Genomic DNA, 25,497 nt, shown 5'->3' on the forward strand with positions numbered 1-25,497 from the left:
TCAGGGAAATACAAATCAAAACCATGATGAGATATCACCTCACACCTATAAGAATGGCTAAAGTAAACAAGACAGGAAAACAAAAGATGTTGGTAAGGATGCAGAGAAAGGGGAACCCTCTTACAGTGTTAGTGGGAATGCAAACTGGTGTGGCCACTCTGGAAAACAGTTTTTAGGTTCTCCAAAAGTTAAAAATAGAACTACCCTAAAATCCAGCAATTGCACTACTAGGTATTTATCCAAAGGATACAAAAGTACTGATTTGAAGGGGCTCATGCATCCCTATGTTTATAGCAGCACTATCAAGAATAGCCAAATTATGGAAAGATCCCAAATGTCCATGGACTGATGAATGGATAAAAACGATGTGGTGTATATATACACAATGTAATATTATTTAACCATCAAGAAGAATATAATCTTGCCATTTTGAAGATGTGGATAAAATCACTGTATTATGCTAAGCAAAATAAGTCAGTCAGAGAAAGACAAATACCACATGGTTGCACTCATATGTGGAATTTAAGAAACAAAACAGATGAACATGGGAATGTAAGGAAAAATAAAACATGATAAAAACTTAGAGGGAGGCAAGCCATAGAGACTTTTAACTGTAGAGAACAAACTGAGGGTTGCTGGAGGGGAGGTCGGTGGGGAAATGTGATAAATGGGTGATAGGTATTAAAGAGGGAAGTTTTCATGATGAGCACTGGGTGTTATATGTAAGTGATGAATCACTAAAAAATCTCCTGAAACCAAAACTGCATTATATCTTAAGTAACTTGAATTTAAATAAAATCTTGGAAGAAAAAAACATTTCTAAGCCCCGAATTTAGTGTAGCTTTCAATTGTAAATCGAGTATTTTCAAAACATATTCTTCACTGTAGACTCTCTTTGATTCTAGCCTTTGGAGGTTTTCCCTTTTCATGTCATTGATTTTAGGGTTTTTTCCCCTGCAATATTAATAGTCAATGTGTTCCATTTTCTGTCTTTACTAAATAATCTTGATAATATTTTATGAAAATATTTATATTATGAAGCATAATACATTTTTTATTAATGAAACATGAAAATGTAAAAATGTCTTCTGTAAATATCAAAACATGTGTATAATAATAAAATTTTATTTTTTTTAATTTATTTTTGAGAGAGATAGAGAGACAGAGGGCAAGCGGGGGAGGGGTAGAGAGAGAGGGAGACATAGAATCTGAAGCAGGCTCCAGGCTCTGAGCTGTCAGCACAGAGCCCATTGCAGAGCTCAAACTTGTGCAAGATCATGATCTGAGCCAAAGTTGGATGCTTAAATGACTGAGCCACCCAAGCACCCCTATAATAATAAAATTTTTAAATACACTTTAGTTATATGCAGTTAGTATAACTGAAGACATTGGCATTATATATGATTTTATATAGGATAGTATATAATAATCCAGGGATTACAAAAGATCAGGAATAAATTATTATTCTATAAAAGCAACTGATAAATTGAACCTCTGTTATGAGAAAAAGATACACCATTATAGCTTCTTTCACAATATACGACTCAAACCATTCAACATAAAAATAAACACATAATACATGTAATGCAAATATTTTACAAAACCTCACATATTTACTGGGGTTAGGGTGAAAGAAAGTTTTATCTATAAATTCAAGAACCGCAAAAAAAAGATGATAGTTATCAGATATCATGAGTCTATAATTTCACAATATCGTATTATCAAAAAATTACCCAGAATAACCCCAAATCCAAAATCCAAAATCAGTGCCAAAACCAAAATCAGGTCAATGACAAATTGTAAAACATAGTAAAGATAAATCAGTAGCCAGGGTTAAGATAATTAATGTAAAAGTGCATACAAATAAAGGAAATAAAGACAAGAATGCCTTAACATAAATATATATGCAGAAATATAAAATAAACCAGAAGATGTATATATATAGAATTTTCAGCACATTAGTAATAAAAATAACAAAACTGAAACAGATGTAAGCACTTAGTATTTTTGCCTATCACTTTACTGATTTTTTTTTTAATTTTTTTTTTCAATGTTTATTTATTTTTGGGACAGAGAGAGACAGAGCATGAACGGGGGAGGGGCAGAGAGAGAGGGAGACACAGAATTGGAAACAGGCTCCAGGCTCTGAGCCATCAGCCCAGAGCCTGACGCGGGGCTCGAACTCACGGACCGCGAGATCGTGACCTGGCTGAAGTCGGACGCTTAACCGACTGCGCCACCCAGGCGCCCCATGATTTTTAAATATCACTAACAGTCTTGTGAAGCATTACTCTTGCACTTAAAAGATAAGTGTATACAAAGAAGAAAATGAGTATGTTATAAACAGCCTTTAATATTTTTGTACTCTATAGCCTAATAACTTCTAGAATTAATCATTAATATAAAATCTTAGAGCTAAAAAATAATAACAAAATTTTCATTGAAATATCCTTTAGTACAATAACCTGTTAGCTGTGCCTGGGTGGCTCTGTGGGTTGAGCATCCAACTCTTGATTTCAACTCAGGTCATGATTTCAGGGTTGTGGGATTGAGCACCATGTTGGGCTTCACACTAAGCATGAAGCCTGCTTAAGATTCTCTCTCTCTCTCTCTCTCTCTCTCTCTCTCTCTCTCTCAAAGTACTTTTAGATTTACAGTGTTATATTTATGAACACAAATAAGATTGACAGAAATTGCATTTGGGATGCTTAGGTGGCTCAGTTATTAAGTATACAGCTTGATTTCAGCTCAGGTCATGGTCTCATGGTTGTGAGATCAAGCCTTGGGTTAGGTTCTGCATTGAGCATGGAGCTCACTTGGGATTCATTCTCTCTCTCTCTCTCTCTCTCTCTCTCTCTCTCTCCCCTCCTCCTTCCCTCAAATAAATAAACATTAAAAAAAGAAATTGAATTACATTTTTAACAGTTCAGTTTCTTGAGCATGGAACCATAAGTAATTTCATTCTTTTTCCTATACTGGAAATATATTAACTTTAAAAGAAGTGGTGTTAAAAATAAGTACAGAAGTAAAAATCATACTGTGATTGTAATTAAGAGATATGCTATAGTATATTTTGACAATAAATGAAATGATTTCTTTAATTGAAAATTCCTATTATTTAACCTGACTGTATTTACTTTTAGCCATGCAAATTTGAAAAATGCTGTGATACTGAACACTGTACTCTGATTGAACCTGCAGAGTGTGGCACTGGACCATGCTGTGATAAAAACACTTGTCTGGTAAGCTTTCAAAATATTATGGTACATTCTTTCAGGATTTTTTTCTGTCCTTGTTTATTCACTTTATTTTATTTTATTTTTTTACACAACTTTCAAATACTGTATGTAACTTTAGGTACCTGATTCATACACAGTTGACTTCAGAATTCAGAAGCTATCCTTAGATTTTTTTCAACCTTCCTTCTTATGTTTGCCTTCACTGTATTGTTTCAATCTCTACTGAAGATCCATCCAATTATTCAATACCAATTTCAAATTATGTGGATGCTAATGACTCCTTTTGGTCATATCTGAGGTCATACCTGAATGTAGGTCCTCATGACCGAAGAACTTATGACGAAATTAAAAATAAGCCACCCAACACAGTTCATGTACAGTGTTTGAATAAACAGACAACAATAATAATAAAAATCTCATTTTGAGACTAGCAGAAAAAGAGTCCATGTAGAATAGTCAGCAACATGTAGCATGTCTAATATTGAAGTTAGCTTTGTAGATACACCTGCATCCTGAAGTGGATTGAATCCTTGACTTTCCTTGGGAAGTTTCCCATTGAGTTTTCCTTTATAGTCACACCTGGAAGGAGACTGAGTAAGATTTGTCTTTTGGGGATTGCTTCATTGTAGCATCTTGCCTTTTTTGTGTCACCTTTAGACGTCAACAACAATCATAAAAGCTGATTAATTAGAGATCTTGATTGCCAGATTTCAGATTTGCAGGTTCTCCATCAATGAAATCTCTCCTAATATCATTCTACTTTGTTCTCTGTGTGTTCTTTTTCACTCTTCGTGCTAGTAATTAAAGTCACTGGCCACTTGTCTTCAAGGAGGCAAGCATAGAGTTTCCACTGTTTAGCAATAAACCTTGTTGCTCTTCCCTTCATCAGAGCCCTCATCTTGTCCTTTGTCTCCAAATCAGAAGGATTAAGCAATAAGGTTTTTCTACATAGCCCATTGCCCTTTCTCTACATCCCAGAGGGAAGTTCTTTAAAAAGGGAATAATTCTTACTTTTGGAAGAGTTTTTAAAAAATTAAGGTCAAAATCATGTACAATAAAATTTACCATTTTCAGGGAAACAATTTAGTGATATTCAGTACATTCACAGTGTTATGCAACTGCCACCTCTATCTAGTTCCAAAACAAGTTCCTCAGTCAAACAGGAGACTCCTGGAGCATTGAGCACTTGCTCTCCTTTCTTCCTTCCCCTCAGTCCTGGCAACCACCAATTTGTGTTCTGTCTGGAGTAACCTATTCTGGATATTTTATATAAGTTAGAAGCATAGAATATGTGACCTTTTGTGTATGGATTTCTTCACTTAACATAGTGTTGAATATTCATTCATCTTGTAACCTATGTATCAGTGCTCCTTTATATGGCTGAAAATATTCCATTGCATGAATATACCACAATCTGTTAACCGGTTCATTCATTGATGGACATTTGGGCTTTTTCTAAACTTGAGTTTTCAAGTAAATTCATAATTTGACTTTAAGTAGTTAAAATGTGGTAATAATAGAAATGATAGATCTACACTTTTCTTACATAATTTTTTTACAGTTTTGGTTTATTACTTTACAAAAATAATTCTTTTTCTTTGTCTCACAGCTCTCTGTAAAGGGAACTATATGTCGACAAAGCCAAGATCTGTGTGATTTTCCAGAATTTTGCAATGGAACATCTGAGTTTTGTGTACCTGATGTGATATCTGCTGATTTACAACCATGCAATAATAACACTGCCTATTGCTTTCAAGGAATATGCCAAGATACAGATAGACAGTGTGCAGAGTTATTTGGAAAATGTAATAGTATACTTTTTTTCTGAAGTTCATTTTTATTATTTTATTTTGTATTTTTCCCAGTATAGTTAGCACACAGAGTTATATTAGTTTCTGGTGTACAATATAGTGATTTAACAATTCCATACATTACTCAGTACTCATCATGGTAAGTGTACTCCTTAATCCCCATCACCTATTTCACCCATTCCCCCAACCACCTCCTCTGGTTGACTCTCGTTTGTTCTCTATGGTTAAGAGTCTGTTTCTTGGTTTGTATCCCTCTCCCTCTTCTTTTTTTCCTTTGCTCCTTTGTTTCGCTTCTTAAATTCTACATATGAGTGACATATGATATTTGTCTTTCTCTGACTGACTTACTTCATTTAGCATTATACTCTCTAGCTCCATCCGTGTCATTGTGAATGGCAAAATTTCATTCTTTTCTTTTTTTTTTTATGGCTGAACAATCTTCCATTGTATATATATCACATCTTCTTTATCCATTTATCTATTGATTGGCATTTAGGCTGCTTCCATTATTTGGTTATTGTAAATAGTGTTGCTATAAACATAGAGGTGCATGCATTTCTTTGAATTAATGTTTTTGTACTTTTTGGGTAAAGACCTAGTAGTATGATTATTGGATTGTAGGATTGTTCTATTTTTAGCTTTTTGAGGAATCTCCACACTTTTTCAGAGTGGCTATACCAGTTTGCATTCCCACCAACAGTGCAAGAAGGTTCCTTTTTCTCCACATCCTCATGAACACTTGTTTCTTGTGGTTTTGATTTTAGCCATTGTGACAGGTGTGAAATGATAATTTCATTGTAGTGTTGATTTTCATTTCCCTGATGAGTGGTGATGGTAAGCACCTTTTCCTATGTCTTTTTGACCATCTGTATGTCTTCTTTGGAAAAACGCCTGTTCATAGCTTCTTCCCATTTTTAATTGGATTATTTTCTTTTTGGATATTGTGTTGTCTCAGTTTTTTAAATATATTTTGGGTACCAACCCTTTATTGAATATGTTGTTTGCAGATATCTTCTCCCACTCAGCAGGTTGCCTTTTAGTTTTGTTGATTGTTTCCTTCACTGTGCAGAAGCTTTTTTGTTTTTTGTTTTTGTTTTGTTTTGTTTTGTATTGCTTTGTTTTGTTTTTGATGTAGTCCCAATAGTTTATTTTTGCTTTTATTTCCCTTGCCTCAGGAGACATATATACAAAAATGTTGCGATGGCCAATGCCAAGGAGGTTACTGGCTGTGTTCTCCTCAGTGATTTTTATGGTTTCAGGTGTCACATTTAGGTCTTTAATCCATTTTGAATTTATTTTTGTGTATGGTGTACAGAAGTGGTCCCCCTTTCTTTTCCTTTCCTTTCCTTTCCTTTCCTTTCCTTCCTTTCCTTTCTTTTATTTTCTTTTCCCTTTCCTTTCCTTTCTTTTCTTTTCTTTTCTTTTCTTTTCTTTTCTTTTCTTTTCTTTTCTTTCATGTGCGTTGCTGTGCAGTTTTCCCAACACCATTTGTTGAAGGGACTGTCCTCTGTCCTTTCCCCATTGGATACTCTTCCCTGCTTTGTCAAAGATTAACCATTTGGTTGTGGGTTTATTCTGGGTTTTCTATTCTGTTATATTGATCTATGTGTCTGTTTTTGTGCCAGTATCATACTGTTTGATTACTTTGGCTCTGTAATATAACTTGAAGTCTGGAATTGTGACACCTCTAGTTTTTTTGTTTGTTTGTTTTGTTTTTGTTTTATTGCTTTGGTTATTGGATGTCTTTAGTGTTTCCATACAAATTTTAGGATTGTTTGATCTAGTTCTGTGGAAAATGTTGGTATTTTCATTCAGATTGAAATAAGTTTGCAGATTGCTTTGGGTAGTATAGACAGCTTAACAATATGTATTTTTCCAACCCATAAACATGGGATGTCTTTCCATTTCTTTGTGTCATCCTGAATCTGATTCATCAGCGTTTGATAGTTTTCAGGGTACCAGGTCTTTCACTTATTTGATTAAGTTTATTCTTAGATATTTTATTGTTTTGGGTTCAATTATAAGTGGGTTGTTTTCTTAATTTCTCTTTCTGCCTCTTGATTATTAGTGTATAAGAAAGCAGTAGGTCTCTGTGTATAGTTTTGTATCCTGTGACTTTACTGAATTCATTTATCAGTTCTAGTAGTTTTTTGGTGGAATCTTCTGAGTTATCTCTATATCGTATCTATATATAGTATCTATATATAGTATAATGTCATCTGCAAATAGTGAAAATTTTGTATCTTCCCTATCAATTTTGATACCATTTATTTCTTCTTTTTTTTTTCTGATTGCTGTGGCTACGACTTTTATATAGTCTAAACCTACATTGTTGAGTGTTTTTTTTTAATGTTTATTATTTATTTTTGAGACAGAGAGAGACAGAGCATGAGCAGGGAAGGGTCAGAGGAGACACAGAATCTGAAGCAGACTCCAGGCTCCGAGCTGTCAGCACAGAGCCTGATGCAGGACTCAAACTCACAAACTGTGAGATCATGACCTGAGCCAAAGTCAGATGCTTAGCTGACTGAGCCACCAAGGCACCCCTGTTGAGTATTTTTATCATTAATGGATGTTGTACTTTGCCAAATGCTTTTTTGCATATTGAAACGATCATATGGTTCTTACCCCTTCTCTTCTTGATGTGATTCATCACATTGATTGATTTGTGAATGTTTAACCACCTTTGTACCCCAGGAATAAATGCCACTTATTTTTGGTGAATGACTTTTTTTTTTAATATATTGTTGGATTCAGGAGTGCCTGGGTGGCTCAGTCCGTTAAGCAGCCGACTTCGGCTCAGGTCACTATCTCACGGTCGGTGACTTCGAGCCCCGCCTCGGGCTCTGTGCTGACCGCTCAGAACCTGGAGCCTGTTTCAGATTCTGTGTCTCCCTATCTCTCTGACCCTCCCCCGTTCATGCTCTGTCTCTCTCTGTCTCAAAAATAAATAAACGTTAAAAAAAATTTTTTTTAAATAAAAAAAATATTGTTGGATTCAGATTGCTGGTATTTTGTTGAGGATGTTTGCCTTATGTTCATCTGAGATATTGTCCTGTAATTCTCTTTTTTTGTGGTGTCTTTATCTGGTTTTGGTATCAGGGTGATGTTGGTCTCATAAAATGAATTGGGAAGTTTTCCTTCTTTCTGTTTTTTGGAATAGTTTGTAAAGAATAGGTATTAACTTTTCTTTACATGTTTGGTAGTATTCTTCTGTGAAGCCATTTGGTCCTCAACTTTTGTTTGTTGGGAGATTTTTGTTTGTTTGTTTTGTTTTGTTTTTGTTTTTTTATACTGATTCAATTTCATTGCTGGTAATACATCTGTTCAAATATTCTGTTTCTTCCTGCTTCAGTTTTGGTAGGTTTATGTTTCTAAGAATTTATCCATTCCTTCTGGTTGTCCAATTTGTTGGGATATAACTTTTCATAATATTCTCTTGCAATCCTTTCTGTTTTCATTATTATTTCTCCTCCTTCATTTCTCTTCTTTCATTTCTGATCTTTTGGCGGGAGCGGGGGGGGGGGTCCTCTCTATTTTTTGATGAGTCTGGCTAGGGTTTTATAAATTCTATTGATTTTTTCAAAGAATCAGCTCCTGGTTTTATTGATCTGTTTTATTGTTTTTTTTGTTTGTTTTTGTTTTTGTGTTTTAGTTTCTATATAATTTATTTCTCCTCTAATTTTATTATTTCCTTCTTTATGCTGGTTTGGGGTTTTGTTTGTTATTCTTTTTCTATCTCTTTTGGTGCAAGGTAGGCTGTTTATTTGAGGTTTTTCTTGCTTCTTGAGGTAGCCTTGTATTGCTATAAACTTTCCTCTTAGAATTGATTTTTCTGCATCCCAGAGAGGGTTGTGTTTTCATTTTCATTTGTTTCCATATGCTTTTTGATTTCTTGGTTGACCCATTCGTTGTTTAGTAACATGTTATTTAACTTCCATGTATTTGTGGCCTTTCCAGATTTTTTTCTTGTGGTTGACCTCTAGTTTCATAGCATTGTAGTCAGAGAAGATGCAGGGTCTGACTTTTATCTTCTTGAATTTCTTGAGGCTTGTTTTGTGGGCTAATGTATGACATATTGGGGAGAATGTCCTATGTGCACTTGAAAAGAATATGTATTCTGCTGTTTTAGTATGAATTGTTCTGAATATATGCATTAAATCCACCTGGTTCTGTGTGTTATTCAGTGTCAAAGCCACTGTTTCCTTGTATTCCTGTTTGGATGATCTGTCCATTGATGTAAGTAGGGTATTAAATTTCTCTACTATTGTATTACTGTCAATTATTTTCAGCTATTATTGCTTCAAATAAATTTTCTGCTCCCATTTCTCTCTCTCCTTCCAGGATGTGAATGTTTTATACTTGATGTAGTCACTAAGTTCCCTAAGAGTATTCTCAATTTGCATAATTATTTTTACTCCCATTTGTTCAGCGTGATTACTTTCCTGTACTCCATTTTGCAGGCTATGAATTCTTTCCTTTGTTTCATCTAGCCTGCTATTTATTCTATCGGGTATATTTTTAATTTCATTTATTTTGTTCTTCATCTCTGATTGGTTCTTTTTTTATCTCCTTATTAAGAGTTTCACTGATATTCTCTACTCTTTTATCAAGTGCGGAGAGTATCTCTATGATTATTACTTTAAATTCTCTATCAGGCATGTTACTTATTTCTGTTTTGGTTAGGTCTTTTGCTGCGGTTTGGTCTTTCGTTTAGGACACATTTCTTTCATTTAGGACACATTCCTTTGTCTCCTCATTTTGTCTAACCCTGTGTTTGGTTCTCTGTTAGGTAAGTCAACTATGTATCTTGCTATTGAAGGTAATGGCCTTATGAAGAAGTAGTCCTTTAGTACCTTGCAGTACAGTGTCCCCTGTTCCCCAGGACCTGATGCTTCAGGAAATGTCTGCTACGTGTGCTACCTATGCCCTGCTTCTTTCTTCCTTCAGTACAGTTGTCTGCAGAGGATCTTTTTTTCTGTTGTGGGCAGTGTTTGGTCCATGGCTGGGTACAGCACATTTTAACATGGTGTGTGCTGGTCTGCTTGAGAAAGAGACCTGCTACCACCAACACTACAGGAACTGAGGTCCCACAAAACATGTGGGTCAGTTGACTAGGTGTTGTTGGAGTTTTCACTGGTCTTCTGGGGGAGGGGGCCCACAGCACTGGGACTGAGGCAAGCATGACTGGGAAGGGCTGATCCACTGAAGCACAGGAGGTTTGGGCTTAGGTAGCAAATGGTGGCACCATTGCTGTTTCCTGCAGGTGGCCCTGTGTTTATGGTGGGGGCTGGGGGAGGAAAATGGCAACGTCTAGCTCCTTTGTTCCTGGAGGCATTTCCCCATGATCCTTGCCTTCCCAGACCATGCTCTAAGATGAATAGATCACTCTCCCTCCTGTCTGTCCCTGGCAGTTTTCAGACTGCTGCTTCCCTGTTGTATCTCTGCTGGCTGTTTGTCCTGCTGTCTCATACTAGGGACTCAGCTTCCTAATGCCCTCTGGGTTCAACCAGAGCCTAGCCACTGAGTTTTAAAATTCTGGGCTTTACAAGGGATACAGGAGTGCTGATGCATACGGGTACTTGTACCCCAATGTTTATAGCAGCACTCTCAACAATAGCCAAATTATGGAAAGAGTCGAAATGTCCATCAACTGATGAATGGATAAAGAAATTGTGGTTTATATACACAATGGAGAACTACGTGGCAATGAGAAAGAATGAAATATAGCCCTTTGTAGCAACGTGGATGGAACTGGAGAGTGTTATGCTAAGTGAAATAAGCCATACAGAGAAAGACAGATACCATATGTTTTACTCTTATGTGGATCCTGAGAAACTTAACAGAAATCCATGGGGGAGGGGAAGGAAAAAAAAAAAAGAGGTTAGAGTGGGAGAGAGCCAAAGCATAAGAGACTCTTAAAAACTGAGAACAAACTGAGGGTTGATGGGGGGTGGGAAGGCGGGGAGAGTGGGTGATGAGTATTGAGGAGGGCACCTTTTGGGATGAGCACTGGATGTTGTATGGAAACCAATTTGACAATAAATTTCATATATTGAAAATAAAATATATATATATTTTTTTGAAAAAATAAAATAAAGTAAAATAAAATTCTGGGTTTTAAGTCTTGCTGGTTGTAAGAATTCACAAAATTTGGCCCTCTTGCTTTCAAAACCAGATATCACGGGATTTGTCTTTCCTGCGTAGGCTCCTCAGTGGTTCATTTTCAAACTATATATTCTAAAGTCAGTAATCCACCCTGTAACCATGATAAAAGGTATTGTTTATGTAAATTCAAATTTGAAAATAAAATTACAAATCAAAACAACTTTGAACTATGCTAGGTAGATAGATCTAATAATTATAGGATAAAAAGAATAAGATATTAATCAAATTTCAGGTAATTGATAGAAAATGAGTAGAATATTAGAATTATAGATAAGAGAGTAATGATGGTTTGATTTCTTAGTCATTGCTTCACTATGATAGCAATTTTCCTATTCTCAAGTGGGAGTTTTTTTTTTTTTTTTTTTAATTTTTTTTTTTTAATGTTTATTTATTTTTGAGACAGAGAGAGACAGAGCATGAACAGGGGAGGGGCAAAGAGAGGGAGACACAGAATCCGAAATGGGCTCCAGGCTCTGAGCTGTCAGCACAGAGCCTGACGCGGGGCTCGAACCCACAGACCGTGAGATCATGACCTGAGCGAAGTCGGACGCTTAACCGACTGAGCCACCCAGGCGCCCCAAGTGGGAGTTTTTAATGGTTCTTCTTCTGTAGCCATTAGATGATACCAAAAATTTATAGTACCTGACACTGACTGGGCATTGCTGTTGTCTAGATGTCTCTATATTAATTTACCACACTTTTAGCTTTTAATGTTTTAAAGATGAGTAATTGGAACTTTATTTATATTTTCAGTTGCAAAGGGTTCTACTTCTCTATGTACACAAGAAGTGAATCTTCAGGAAGATGATTTTGGAAACTGTGGACGGAAGTATTGTAATTTTAAGTGTGTATTTAGAAAATTATAAATTTTCCAATTTTGTTTGTGTGTTTGTACTGCAAAGAGTTGCTTAATGCAAATTAGAGGTGAATGTATTATATACAGATAAATATTTATGTTGCACTTCTTAAGATTGTTTATATGCTGAATAGCTTGGTGCTATGATCCAGTAACATTTTCAATTACCCTCATATTTGAACTATTATTTCCCTAATATTTTTTGTCCTTAAGTGACATATGGATAATTGTTTCTTCCTTATATTACCAGGGATATCCTTTGTGGAAAGATAGTTTGTCATTGGACACGTTTAGAAGTAATACCATTTAAAAAATTTGATGTTCAATATACTTACATGGGAGGCCATGTGTGTATCTCCGCATATTTAAGAATACCAACAGCACATGTAACAGATGATATTACGTATACAGCGAATGGCACTATGTGTGGTCCAAATATGGTAAATAAAAATTTGACTTGATTATATATACGGTGTGTGGATGTCTGTATGTGTGTGTGTGTGTGTGTGAGTGCACATGTGCACACACATGAGAGAGAGAGACAAAGACCTTAACTTTTTTTTATAATTAATATTACAAATTTTGGTTACTACATAATGATCTTAAGATTTAAAGTTTAGGATTTCTATTGGTCAAAGGAGCACTTGCTTCACTATCATTTTGTTTATTATGAATTTTGCTATAGATATTAGAACTTATTTTCTCACACTGAAGAATATTAGCCTCTTCATTAGGCCAGGATCTGGTCTGCAAAAATTTATATAAATAACAAAAAAGAATCAAATAATACACCAAAAAGTATGTTAAAAGAACCTGAATAATAAGAAAAACAAAGAAAGCAAAAAAAGCAAAGTATTTAGTACTGCTACAATTGACAAGAATAATTGATTTGGTTGTAATGAAAGTAAAACAGGTATTTGCTCATTAGCCAACTTCCCTAATTCTTCCAAAAGCATAATACTTATTAAAAATTTGGCCCTCTCACAAGACATAATAATAAAATGGATCTCAAGCTTTGTTTTTATTTTTCTTAAACAGCTTAAGAAACAATAAATGATTTGTGTGTGTCCTTTGTACCATTGAAATATTCGTTAACTAAGGTAAAACATTACTCAAGTATCTCACGTTGAAATTTAGATACTTAACATTGAGATGAAATATTTTAAGAAATGAAAAATTGAGGAAAATGGAAATGAATATTAAATTTATGTCAAAATTAGAAAACTTATTCTTACATAAAAATAATAAAATAATTACAAAAGAACACACTGGTGCTGACTACCTTATAAAGTAACATGTCATCCCTTTAAAGATCACTTAAGACAAACTGAAAAAATGTTTACTATAAATGTGAGAGATTAAGTACATAAATTTATCAGCTAATTTAATCATTAATTGATTGGAAAAATCATTCTAATGGCATAAAGGTGGTATAATACACAAAAATAATTTGGTCTTTTTCCCTGATTTTCTGGTACAAGAGCTCCTAAACCCCTTGAATATCCCTCGTGATAATGAATGCTTTTTGTTAATCGTAAAGAGCTTCTTCCAATCAAACTGAATTTATGCTAATGAAGTGACAGGATGGGGTCTCTAGATAGCTGTATGATGGAGCTGATCACCAATAAGACCAAGAGATTAGAGGGTTGGAACTTTTGGCCTCATCACAACCTTCGGGAAGGGAAGTGGTGTAACTGGAGATTGAACACTGTAAAAACTTTTGAACAGTGAGATTCGGTGTGCTTCTAGCTTGGTGAAGTAAATAAAGTAAGTGAACATCCAGTTATTGTTTTTTCTAATCAGTTAGGAGTTGAAAATAATAATTGATGATGGGAAGCATAACTTGTCATCCTAAAACAAGTATAAATTAGCATATACTATCCGGAAAGTGATTTAGAAATGTGTATAATGTCAAAATATATTATTACACATTTTTATTGGTTTTTAAAAATTATTTGTTACTATTTTTAATTGACATATAATTGAAATATAACATTAACTTAGTTTCAGATGTACAACATAGTGGTTCAATATTTATACATATTGTGAAATGACCACCAAAAGAAATCTGGTTAACATCCATTACTGTACATAGTTATGAAATTTTTTTATCGTGATGAGAACTTTCAAGACTTACTCTATTAGCAAGTTTCAAATATGCAATACAGTGTTATTAATTGCAGTCACCATAGTATTGTAACCTCCATGACTTATTTATTTACAAACTGTAATTTTGACCCTTTTTATAATTTTTGACACTGTTTGCCCATTTTACCCACTTTCCCCAACTCTCACCATTGGCAGCCACCAATCCATTCCTTGCATCAAAGAGCTTGGGTTTTGTTGTTTTTGTTGTTTAAATTACACATACACATAAGGTCACACAGTATTTGTCTTTCTCTGTCTGACTTATATCAATCAGCTAATGTTCTCAAGTTCCGTTCAAGTTGGCACAAATGGCAAGATTTAATTCCTTTTTATGGATGAATAATATTCCTTTGTGTATATTTGCTACATTTCCTTTATCCATTCATTCATCAGTGAACATTCAGATTGCTTACATATCTTAGCTAATCTAAATAATGCTGCAGTGAACATGAAGGTACACATATATTTTTGAGTTACATGTTTTAATTTACTTTGATAAATACTCAGAAGTGGAATTGCTGGATCATGTGATGTTTCTATTTTTAATTTTTGTAACAACATCCATAATATTTTCCATAGTGGCTGCAATGGTTTACATTTCCACCAATAATGCACCAGGGTTCCATTTTTTCTACATCTTTGCAAACATTTTCTATTGCTTTTTGTCATGATAAAAGCCATTCTAAGATCCTAGGAGAATAAGAGAAAGATTTTAAGGATGGAAAAGTATTTCAGGGAGTAATGCTTGGAATGTTTCCAAATTTGGCAAAAGGTGTAAACACACAGATGCAAAAAATTGAAAGAACATCATGTAGGATGAAGCCAGTGAGATCCACAGTAGGATATAGCATAATCAAACTGACAATTAAAGACCAAGAAAAAGAATCTTAAAAGTAGTGATAGTGAAATTACATGTACAGGAAAAAGTACAATTACAATGATAACAATTGAAATAAAACAGTGTAGGAATAAGACATGCAAATACCACAGAAGATTGCTATGCTGGTTTGTTCCAACCAGCTTGTATGTAAAGCTTTTAAGCTTTACAGATCAAGTCACTCATCTCTCCAGCAGTGATTCTTTGCCTGGGAAGTCTGATCATATGCCTATGCCCAACTGGCTAATGTCCTCATGGAGGGAAAACAAAGAAAGGAATGAGGGAGGAGGGGGAGGGGAAGGAAGGGAATGCGAGGGGAAGGGAGGGGAAGGGAAGGGAAGGGCAGGGCAGGGCAGAAGGAAGACTGATTTTTCCTACTTGGTTCAGTAGAAGCTGGCATGACTTTTTACTCCCACACCATTTTTAACTCAAAAACAAAAACAAAAAAAAAACCCAAAAAACGAATCGGCAGACTTCTCCATGTGACAAGGCTTTGTCACATGACAGCCTTCATTTCAGAAACTGGCTTTTAGGCCATGATACTTCCAGTAGTTTATTAATTTTTTTATTTAAAAAATTTTTACATTTATATCTTTATTTTGAGAGAGAGAGAGGGAGGGAGAGAGAGAGAGCATGAGTGGGGTAGCGACAGAGAGAGAGGGAGAGAGAATTCCAAGGAGGCTCCATACTGACATAGCACAGTGCTAGATGCAGGGCTCAAACTCACAAACTGTGAGATCGTGATCTGAGCTGAAATCATGACCTGAGCCAAAATCAAGAGTCAGATGCTTACCCGACTGAGCCATCCAGACACCCTATACTTCCAGTAGTTTAATTGGATAGGAACTCTTCTAGAGGACAGACCACTTGAAATGTCGAAATTCTACAGTGACCATTAATTCAGTTGCTTTCGGAAACAAAATACCTTTTAAATAATCTCCCTTGGGATAAAAGTGTTGTGTTGACTGCATTTTGTAATTGAGAGAAAGGAGAGATGAGTAGTGAATATGAGAGCTAACTACTTCTGTAGTTTTGTGGACAGACTTCCATTGAAAATTCTGCATTTCAGCCACCCTTCCCTACCTGCCTTTTTGGCTCTTCTTCCTCTGCTTTTCCTTCTTACTCAGGCTGCAGCTCCTCCAGAGCATTCGTAGTTGATCAACCAGGCTCTCTCTTTTACCATTGTATTTGATGATGTTGCTTTCTCGCCTCATTTTATCCATTAGTGGACTTCATTTTATTTCAAAATCCCAGGAAGTTCTTAAATCTTTTATCTTCCAGTTGCCTCTTTCTGATGATCCTTTATTTGCATTAATTAGGAAAAGGGGAGCTGTTTTGAGTGCCATATCTGTGAATTTGAACTGGAATTTTCCTGTGGTTATTTTAAAAATTCATCAAAGTTATACTGTATTTTCATGTGTAATTCTCTCTTGTTTAGTTGATTTCAGAGTGGTTGGAAAGGAAAGATTTCTTTACTTTTCCCTCACTAAAGGTGGGTCCTTTGTAAAAATTATCTTTTTTTTAAAGTTTATTTATTTATTTTGAGAGAGACAGAGACAGCATGAGTGGGAGAGGGGCAGAGAGAGAGAATCCCAGCCAGGCCTCTCCCTGTCAGCAGAGAGCCAAACATGGGGCTCGAACCCATGAAGCTGTGAGATGCATGACCTGAGCTGAAACCAAAAGTTGGATGCTTAACTGATTGAGCCATCCAGGTGCCCCTGTAAAAATTATCTTGATAGATAGCAAGAGAAGGAGGGAGAGAGGGGAGACTTTATTTCTTATTTTTTTATTAACAGGAAGAAAAATATATCTCCTTATTAATCATAATGAAGGTATAAATAAAACACTCATATATTTAATATGTTATATAGTGGGTGAAGAGTATACTGCATGGAGATAGGCATATTCCAGCAATGCAAATTTGCTTAATATTGGATATGATAGAAAGCTTTTTAATTTTTTAATTTATAAGACTTAGAACAGGGGAAATGATTCTAGTTCACGTACGTAGGCCAGGGAAGATGAACATATCTCAACACATTCATTTCAAACTTGAAAAGAAGTATGTTTGGGGCATTTGTCCAAAATTAGATAAGCTAATCAATGAATAAATGAATAAAATTAACTCCTTTTATCTTACTCATACCTGGGACTATACAAAAATATGCTTACATGTAATTCACATTTCTCTTTAGGAAATATGTATTTACTTATGTTGTTTTTATGTGTTTTTTTTTTCTTTGAAACATGGTATGACTGCTTCTGGGACACCGTGTATCTTGTTCAAGGAAGGAATCTTGTATATTAGTTTATATTCAAAACATATCCCAACCACTGCCCAGGCCTAACTACTTTTGTAATGTCTCTTGCTTTTGCTGTCATTACAAAAGAGCCAGCTGCAAATTGACCCTTTTACCTGCAGGAAATTATATTAGAAGCATGGGTCTTAACTTTTCCAGCTTATTTTTCCCCTAAAGATAGCCCAGGGAAATATGACTAGTTATTATCGCCTCAATGACAATGTTTAAGGAGCACTAGAATGAAAATGATTTTGTGCACAGGTAATGCTGGTTTATCCAAAATTTTTGTTATTCTTGCTGGCTTCATCAGACCACTTCCAGTTACTGAACAAGCTGATATTCTTTCCTTTATGATGATGATTGGTTAATGGTGATAGGAAATAATGATTTTTAAGACTATTCATCATAAAATATATATATCCTATTAGATAACCTGAGAAAAGCCAACAGAAATTTTTACAGACTTCCCTAAAGATATTCAAATTAAATTAAAATTTGGATAAAACAGTATTAACATAGAGCTTACAGAAAAATCAGGTCAAATAAACAATAATTAAAATACTTTCTGTGTTTAGTGATCATTTACTATGTACCAGACACTACTTTTATTCCTTTATGTCTAACAAATTATTTCATCCTTATAACCTACACTTTTATAAAATTTGGGTATAATTGCTGTTCCAAATTCAAAGATGGATAAACAGAGATATGGAGGGATTAAATTACTTGCTCTAGGTCACACTGCTAATTTGAAAGATAAGAGACATTATCATTAAAGTTGGAAAAAATATAAAAATGACAGGAACACTGCTATTTAGCATTGATCAATATGTCGCTCTGTGACGAAAGTAGTTCTTGCACTGAATATTGCATTTGTCAATAACTTGTGCTTGAACTTAGAATAGTAGATTTATTCTCATCAAATCTAAAATGTGGATAAAAATATTTCCTTTGAGTGTGTATTAGTGTATATTATAAAAATATATAGAAAGTGCAAAGACAGATCCTAGCTTATTAAAAATGGTCAGTACAAGGTGGCTATTTTTATTCTTATAATAATTCGTATCAATAAGCTCACAGCTGTACTCATGGGAAAAAAATAGTATCTCATTCTCTAAATTTTATATGTGGTAAAGTAATAGCAAACCGTTTGGACTCCCAAGTTCTGTTAGAATGAGTAGATCTCATGAAATTCCAAATCATGTTATTTATGTATATATAAACATACATGTATAATAATATATAATATAATATATATAATATAATATGATAATATAAATATATAGTATATGAAGGATAAATATAAAGTATATTGTGCATTAAATTTTTGTACAAAGTACAATTGCTCGATTCATGGCTTTACATTTAAAATTTTTGTTGTTGGCTGTTTTAACATTTTAGTTTTGTGACCGGGGACGGTGCACTCCTAAGGATTCATACTCAAAGAGAGTAAATTGTGACTCAGTTACAAATTGCAGTGGACATGGGGTATGTAATGGTTATTTCATTTCTACATATAGTTATTTTAGTTCACGTCAATAATATTTTCCAAGATAATATGGTTCAGAATTATTTGACATAGAAATTATGTTGAAAACTTTCAGTTAAATAAGGAAATTGTATTCCATTATTTATACATATGTACATGATTTATGTGCTATTGTTTTAGGCCTCATGAGCTTTGAACTTTGTACAGAAATGCAATATGAAGTGTAATCTATTATAATTTATATCAAGATTATGATACTTAGGAAATGAATTTATTAAGGATTATTCATACATATTTATACATACATGTAAATATGCTTATGGTTGAGTGTATGTGTATTGATATATATTTAGAGACACAATATATTTATATAAAAATATTATGATCTAATATTTTTGTGAGAGCACAGTTTCTTGTCTATTCATATCTCTTTCATCCTTTAGTGACTTCAATTTATTTCCCTGTATATCCTCCATACTATATTTGAAAAGTCCTTCACTGATGGACTTTTGGATGTTAAATTTTAACTTAACTATTATAAGTAGTGGGACAATGGACATCGGGTACAGTAACCTTTGCACATTCATCTGACTTCTTGTTAAATTTTTAATGAAATATTATTGGCCACATTGATGTACTATTTAAATTTTTATAAATATTATATTGTGTTTAATGCATATTATACAAATTTTTGCTCTCTCCTATCAGGTATAAAAATATGCATTTCCTCAAATTCTGGTCAGACTAGCATCTCAGTTTTTGTAAATCACTTATAACATGCTAAATCCATTGTTAATTTGTATTTACCTAATGATACGGTTTTTAAGCATTATGTATAGTCGTATTTTCCATTTGCATTTTAATTTGTTCATCCACTATGAAATTATCTACTAGGGAATAGAAATTTTGTAGTTTGTTTTTTTAACATAAATTTGGCCTTAATTTTGTGGCTAGTGTCTCCTGCCATATTGATGCTTCACATTTTATATAATAATCCAGGAATAAAGTGACCTGCCTGCGTGTCTTATATCAAAAATTTCTCCCAAATCACTTACATGTCCTATTATTAACAGTTTCTTTTCTATTCCTCTCCTTTCTTATTTAATTTTAATTTAATTTCTTATTAATTTTTTCTATGAACCTACTGCTTCTGACCCTTCTTTCAATTACATGTATAGGTATTTTCTAACCTTCCTATTTCTAACAAAATACATTTAGGTATCTGTGTCTCATTAAGGAAGATTCTCCTTCTGGTTTTTTCCCCATTTTTTGGAAAAGTTTGTTTTTATAACCACTATTTTTAAACCTAGCACTATTCAAAATAAATATTAACTTCTATTTTATAATTTTTAATTGAAATATGTTGACAAACAATGTTACATTAGTTTCAGGTGTAGAATATAGTGATTCAACAACTCTGTATTATGATATGCTCACCACAAATGTAGCTATCATTTGCTATTACAGTATCATTGAATGTATTCCCTCTGCTGTACCTATTAGCCCCATGACTTGTTCATTCTATAACTGGAAGCCTATATCTCCCACTCCTCTTTACACATTTTGCCCATTACCCCCACATGTTCCCCTTTATGGCAACCACCAGTTCTCTGTATTTACAGATTTAATCCTGCTTTTTTGTTTATTCATTTATTTTTTTTAGATTACACATAGGAATGAAATCATATGGTATTTGTCTTTCTTAGTCTGACTTATTTCAGTTAGCACAATATCTTCTAGGTCCATCCAACTTGTCACAAATGGGAAGATCTCTTCTTTTTTATGGCTGTGCAACATTCCGTTGTTTAGATATGCTGCATATTTATCCATTCATCTACTGATAGCCATTTAGGTTGCTTCCATATCTTTGCTAGTGTAAATAATGCTGCAATAAACAAAAGAGTGCAATATACTAATTAGTGATTTTGTTTTCATTGGGTGAATACTCAGTAGTAGAATTACTGGATTGTATGATAGTTCTATTTTTAATTTTGGGGGAAACTCCATACTGTTTTTAACAGTGGCTGCACTAATTTACATTCTCACCAACAGTGCACAATGGTTCCCTTTTCTCCACATTCTCACCAACACTTGTTTTTTTCTTTTTTCATTTATTTATTTATTTATTTATTTATTTACTTATTATTTATTATTGTTTTGATACTAGCCATTCTGACTGTTGTGAGGTTATATCTCATTGTGGTTTTGATTTACATTTCACTGATGATTAGTATAATTTTTTGGTTCATAATTTTGTGCCTTTTTGGAATAAGGCATTTCAGTTTTATCAAGAAGGTTATCTTTTATTTGAAAACATACGAGACAAAAGAAAATCTTAATGACATTTAAGAGGTTAATGCATGGGAATTTGTTATATTTTATTTTAAAAATATTTGCCACATTAAAATAAATATACAAATTACAATACTTTAATAATTTACATTGACTAACAGAACAATGCATTTAATTTTTATGTTGTACATATTGTTCTTATTTTGTATTTGGTTTTGGTTTCAGATTTGCAATAATTTGCTTCATTGTCACTGTGATGTTGGATATACTCCTCCATATTGTAAACCATCACCATTATCACCAGGAGGAAGTATTGATAACGGGTTTTGGAGTAAAGGAAGTTAGTATCCAGATGAGTGTGTTTCAAAGAGCTTTCTCCCCTTTCAGAAATGGTCTGCATCTCCACTGACTGTGTGGTTATAGAGCACCTGACATATAGATAGTGCAACGAGGAACCTAAATTTCCATTTTATTTTACTTTATTTAATTTAAATTTAAGTATCCATAGCATATGGATAGTAGATGGTACAAAACATTTAAAAAATATTTGGTGAACATTTATGAACATATATAAGCATATTTGTTCTTTCTAAACTTCAAAATGTAAAAATCTTTGCAGTATAATTTCATTAATGTCTTTCCATCATTTGTACTTTTATACTTTATTTATATATGTCGTAAATCTGATAATAGATTATTGTTATATTGCCTTGAATAGATAATGAAATTTTAAAGATTTTTAATATAAATATTTACATTTACCCATCCATTTACAGTTATCAAGGGCTTTTCAACTCTTCCATGTGGGTCATTTTTTTCTCTCTGAAAAAACTTCCTTTTATATTTCTTTTTGTTTGTACCTTGTGGTGGCCAATTGTCTCAGCTTTTGTCTTTAAAAGTTTTATAAAAATGTCTTAATTTCCAAAGACTATTTTCACTGGAATTAAATAATTCTACACTGAGAAGTTTTTCTTTCAGCAGTTCAAAGATGTAATCTTTGATTCTAGCTTATGTCTTCTGATGAGAATACAGTGTCATTTTTTTTTTTTTTTAGAGAGAGAGAGAATGTACTTGGAGGACAGGGGCAGAAGGAGAGAGAGAAAGAGAGAGAGAATCTTAAGCAGGCTCCACGCTGAGTGTGGAGCCCACTGTGGGGCTTGGTCCCATAACCCTGGAATCATGATCTGAGCTGAAATTAAGAGTCATATGCTCAACCAAATGAGCCACCTAGGAGCCCCTACAGTGCCATTCTTATTATTCTTCTGATTAATGTTTCTTTTATATTTTTTATACTTCTTTTATATGTTTTTATGTTATACATTTTTATTTTACATGTTTATATGATTTTCCAGTTTCACTACAATTTATCAAGACATGTTTCTTTTTGAATTTATCCTGCGTAGGTTGGCTGTGATTCTTGAATCCATAGGTTAATATGGCTTTGGAAATTTTGAAAAAAATCTTAAACCCTTGTCTCTTTTTAAATATTTTTTACTAAATATCTTTGGGTTTTAAAAAATGATACACAGTGACATTCGCTCTGTGGGATATAATTCAATGAGTATTGAAAAAAGCGCAGACTTTTGTTCCCAACACCACAGTCACAATGCACAATAGATCTTTCACCTCAATAGTTCCCACTGGCTGCTCTTTTGTATTCATGCCCCACTGCCGATTCTTGGAAACAAATTACCTGTTCTTGTCCTTATAGATTTGCCTTGTTCAGAATGTCATTTGCAGTACATATGCATTTCAGATCCATTCCTGTTGTCATAGGTCATATTCCTGTTTAAGAGTTCATTCATTCGTTTGCTTGTTTGTTTTGTTTTGTTTGTTTGTTAAGTAGGCACCAGGCCCAATGTGGGGCATGAACTGATAACCCTGAGATCAAAAGTTGTGTGCTATACCAACTGATCCAGCCAAGCGGTCCCTAATAGCTCATTCTTTTATTGTTAAGTAGGCTTCTATATTGAAATGATGCATTCTTATTTGCTTATCCAGTCAGCCATTGAAAGGTATTTGGGTTATTTCTAGATTTGGGCAATTTTAAATAAACCTGCTATAAACGTGTGCACATAGACTTTTGTGTATACGTAAATTTTCACCATTTGGCTGGTAAACACCAAGGACTAAGATTTCTGGGTCATTTAGTGTTTAGTTTTTAGCAAGTGTATTTTTAATTTTACAAGAAATAGCTTTGGGGTGCCTGGGTGGCTCAGTTGGTTAAGTGTCCAATTTGATTTCAGCTCAGGTCATGATCTCACAACTTGTGAGTTCAGACCTCGCATCAGGCTACGTGCTGAAAGTGTGGAGCCTGTTTGGCTGGAATTCTCTCTCTCTTTCTCTCTCTGTCCCTCCTCCACACCCACACATTCTCTCTCAAAATAAATAAACTTTTTTTAAAAAAAGGAAAGAAATAGCAAAACTATTTTCTAAAGTGAATGTACCAGTTTTCCTTCCTTGCATTTATCAGTGAGAGTTCCAGTTTCTCTGCATGGATGTTGAACACGTCACAAGCACTTGATGTTGCCATTTTTGTTTGGTTTGGTTTGATTTTGTTTTGCCAGTTGTAGATGTCCAGTGATATCCCTCTGTGATTTTTATTTAACTTTTTATGTTGAAATAATTATAGATTCACAAAGAACTGCAAAAAAATGCAGATGGAAGTCCTATGTACCCTTTACTCAGACTCTGTCAGTTTTAACATATTTTAATACTATAGTACAGTAGCAAAACAAGGAAATGGACATTATTAAAATCGCAGACCTTATTCAGATTTCACTAGTATACATATACATATAGTGTGTGTGTGTGTGTGTGTGTGTGTATGTGTATGAGTGCATATGTGGGTGTTGGTATTCAGTTTCATGCAGTTTTACCACATGTTCAAGTTTGTGTAACCACCACCACAATCAAATGACAAAAGTGTATCATCACTATATGGCTCCTAATATTACCCCTTTATATAGCTATACTGATCCCCTTTTCTGCCATTGCTAACTCCTGGTAATAGCTAAACTGCCATCTCTCGTGTTATTTCATGAATGTTATACATATGGAATCATACAGTTTATATCTCTTGGAGATTGGCTTCTTTCTCTTCCGTAATTTCCATGAACTGCATCCAAATTGTTGCAAGTATAAATACTTCATGCCTTTTTATTGATGACTAGTGTTCTTTTGTACAGATGTATCAAACTACTGATGGATATTTGCCAATTTTTAGCTACTATGAATAGATCTCCAATGCACACGTGTGGAAAATTATGAATGAAAGTAAAATTTGAATTCCCTGGGAAACATCCTCAAAAGTGAAATTGCTGGGTCAATAATAATCCATTTATAGATTTAAAAGCAACTGCCAAACTATTTTTCAGAGTGACTGTAACATTTGACATTCTTACCAACGGTATATGAATGACCCATTGTTTTGGCATCCTCACTAATATTTGGTGATATCACTGGTTTTTTGTTTTGTTTTGGTTTTTGGTTTTTGGTTTTTGGGTTTTTTTAGTCATTCTGTTAGGTATGTATTAATTGTAGTTTTAATTTGAACTTCCCTAATGGGTAATGATGTTGAATGTCTTTAATGTGTTTATTTGGCATCTGTATGTTCTCTTCAGTGAAAAATCTGTTCATGTCTTTGCCCATTTTCTAATTAGACTGTGTTTTTTTAAATGTTGAATTTTCAGAGGTTTTTTTGGTTTTTTTGGTTTTTTTTGGTTTTTTGGTTTCATAGATAGATAATTTGAATACATTTTTTCCATATCTGTAATTTGTTTTCCCTCAGACCCCAAATATTAATTCTTTTTCTGATAAAGTCTACTTCTTTTCCTTAATGGATCATGGTTTTGGTGCCAAGTGTATGAACTCTTTATCAACCTTAAGTCCCGAAGATTTTCTGCCATGACATTTCTAAAAGATGCAGTTTTGTGTTTTACATTTAAGTCCATGATCGATTTTGAGTTACATTTTGTAAAGGGTGGGAGATTAACTTTTTGATTAACATGTCTCCAATTGCTGCACCATAATTCTTTGAAAAAGCATTCACTTGTCCTTTGAATTGTTTTTGTTCCTTCATCAATAATTAATTGGAAATTTTTGTGTTAGTGTATTTCTCACTTCTCTATTTTGTTCCATTTATCTATGTGCCATTTTCTTCATTGTTATACTGTTCTGATTATTGTAACTGTATGGCAATCTTTGACATTGGGAAGAGTGTTTTTTCCCACTTTATTCTTCTTTTTCAAAATTGTTTTGGCTATTCTAGGGTCTCCTTTCTATGTACATTTCAAGATAAGCTTATCTATGTTTAAA

General features: G+C 33.9%; 1 protein-coding gene across 5 annotated transcripts in view; it reads left to right on the forward strand.

The window, feature by feature from the left end:
• The window catches only part of LOC125163894 (A disintegrin and metallopeptidase domain 3-like), a 119,893-nt gene that overhangs the window by 83,329 nt on the left and 11,067 nt on the right, over positions 1-25,497 (forward strand). For all 5 annotated transcript variants that reach the window (XM_047856174.1, XM_047856172.1, XM_047856171.1 and 2 more), the window contains exons 13-18: positions 3,144-3,242; positions 4,849-5,044; positions 11,972-12,062; positions 12,325-12,514; positions 18,801-18,887; positions 21,406-21,520. In XM_047856174.1, the coding sequence (XP_047712130.1) occupies positions 3,144-3,242; positions 4,849-5,044; positions 11,972-12,062; positions 12,325-12,514; positions 18,801-18,887; positions 21,406-21,520 (778 nt within the window). The remainder of the gene's footprint in view (positions 1-3,143; positions 3,243-4,848; positions 5,045-11,971; positions 12,063-12,324; positions 12,515-18,800; positions 18,888-21,405; positions 21,521-25,497) is intronic.

This window comes from Prionailurus viverrinus, chromosome B1 (genome assembly GCF_022837055.1).
Source record: "Prionailurus viverrinus isolate Anna chromosome B1, UM_Priviv_1.0, whole genome shotgun sequence".
In the NCBI taxonomy this organism is placed as follows: Eukaryota; Metazoa; Chordata; class Mammalia; order Carnivora; family Felidae; genus Prionailurus; species Prionailurus viverrinus.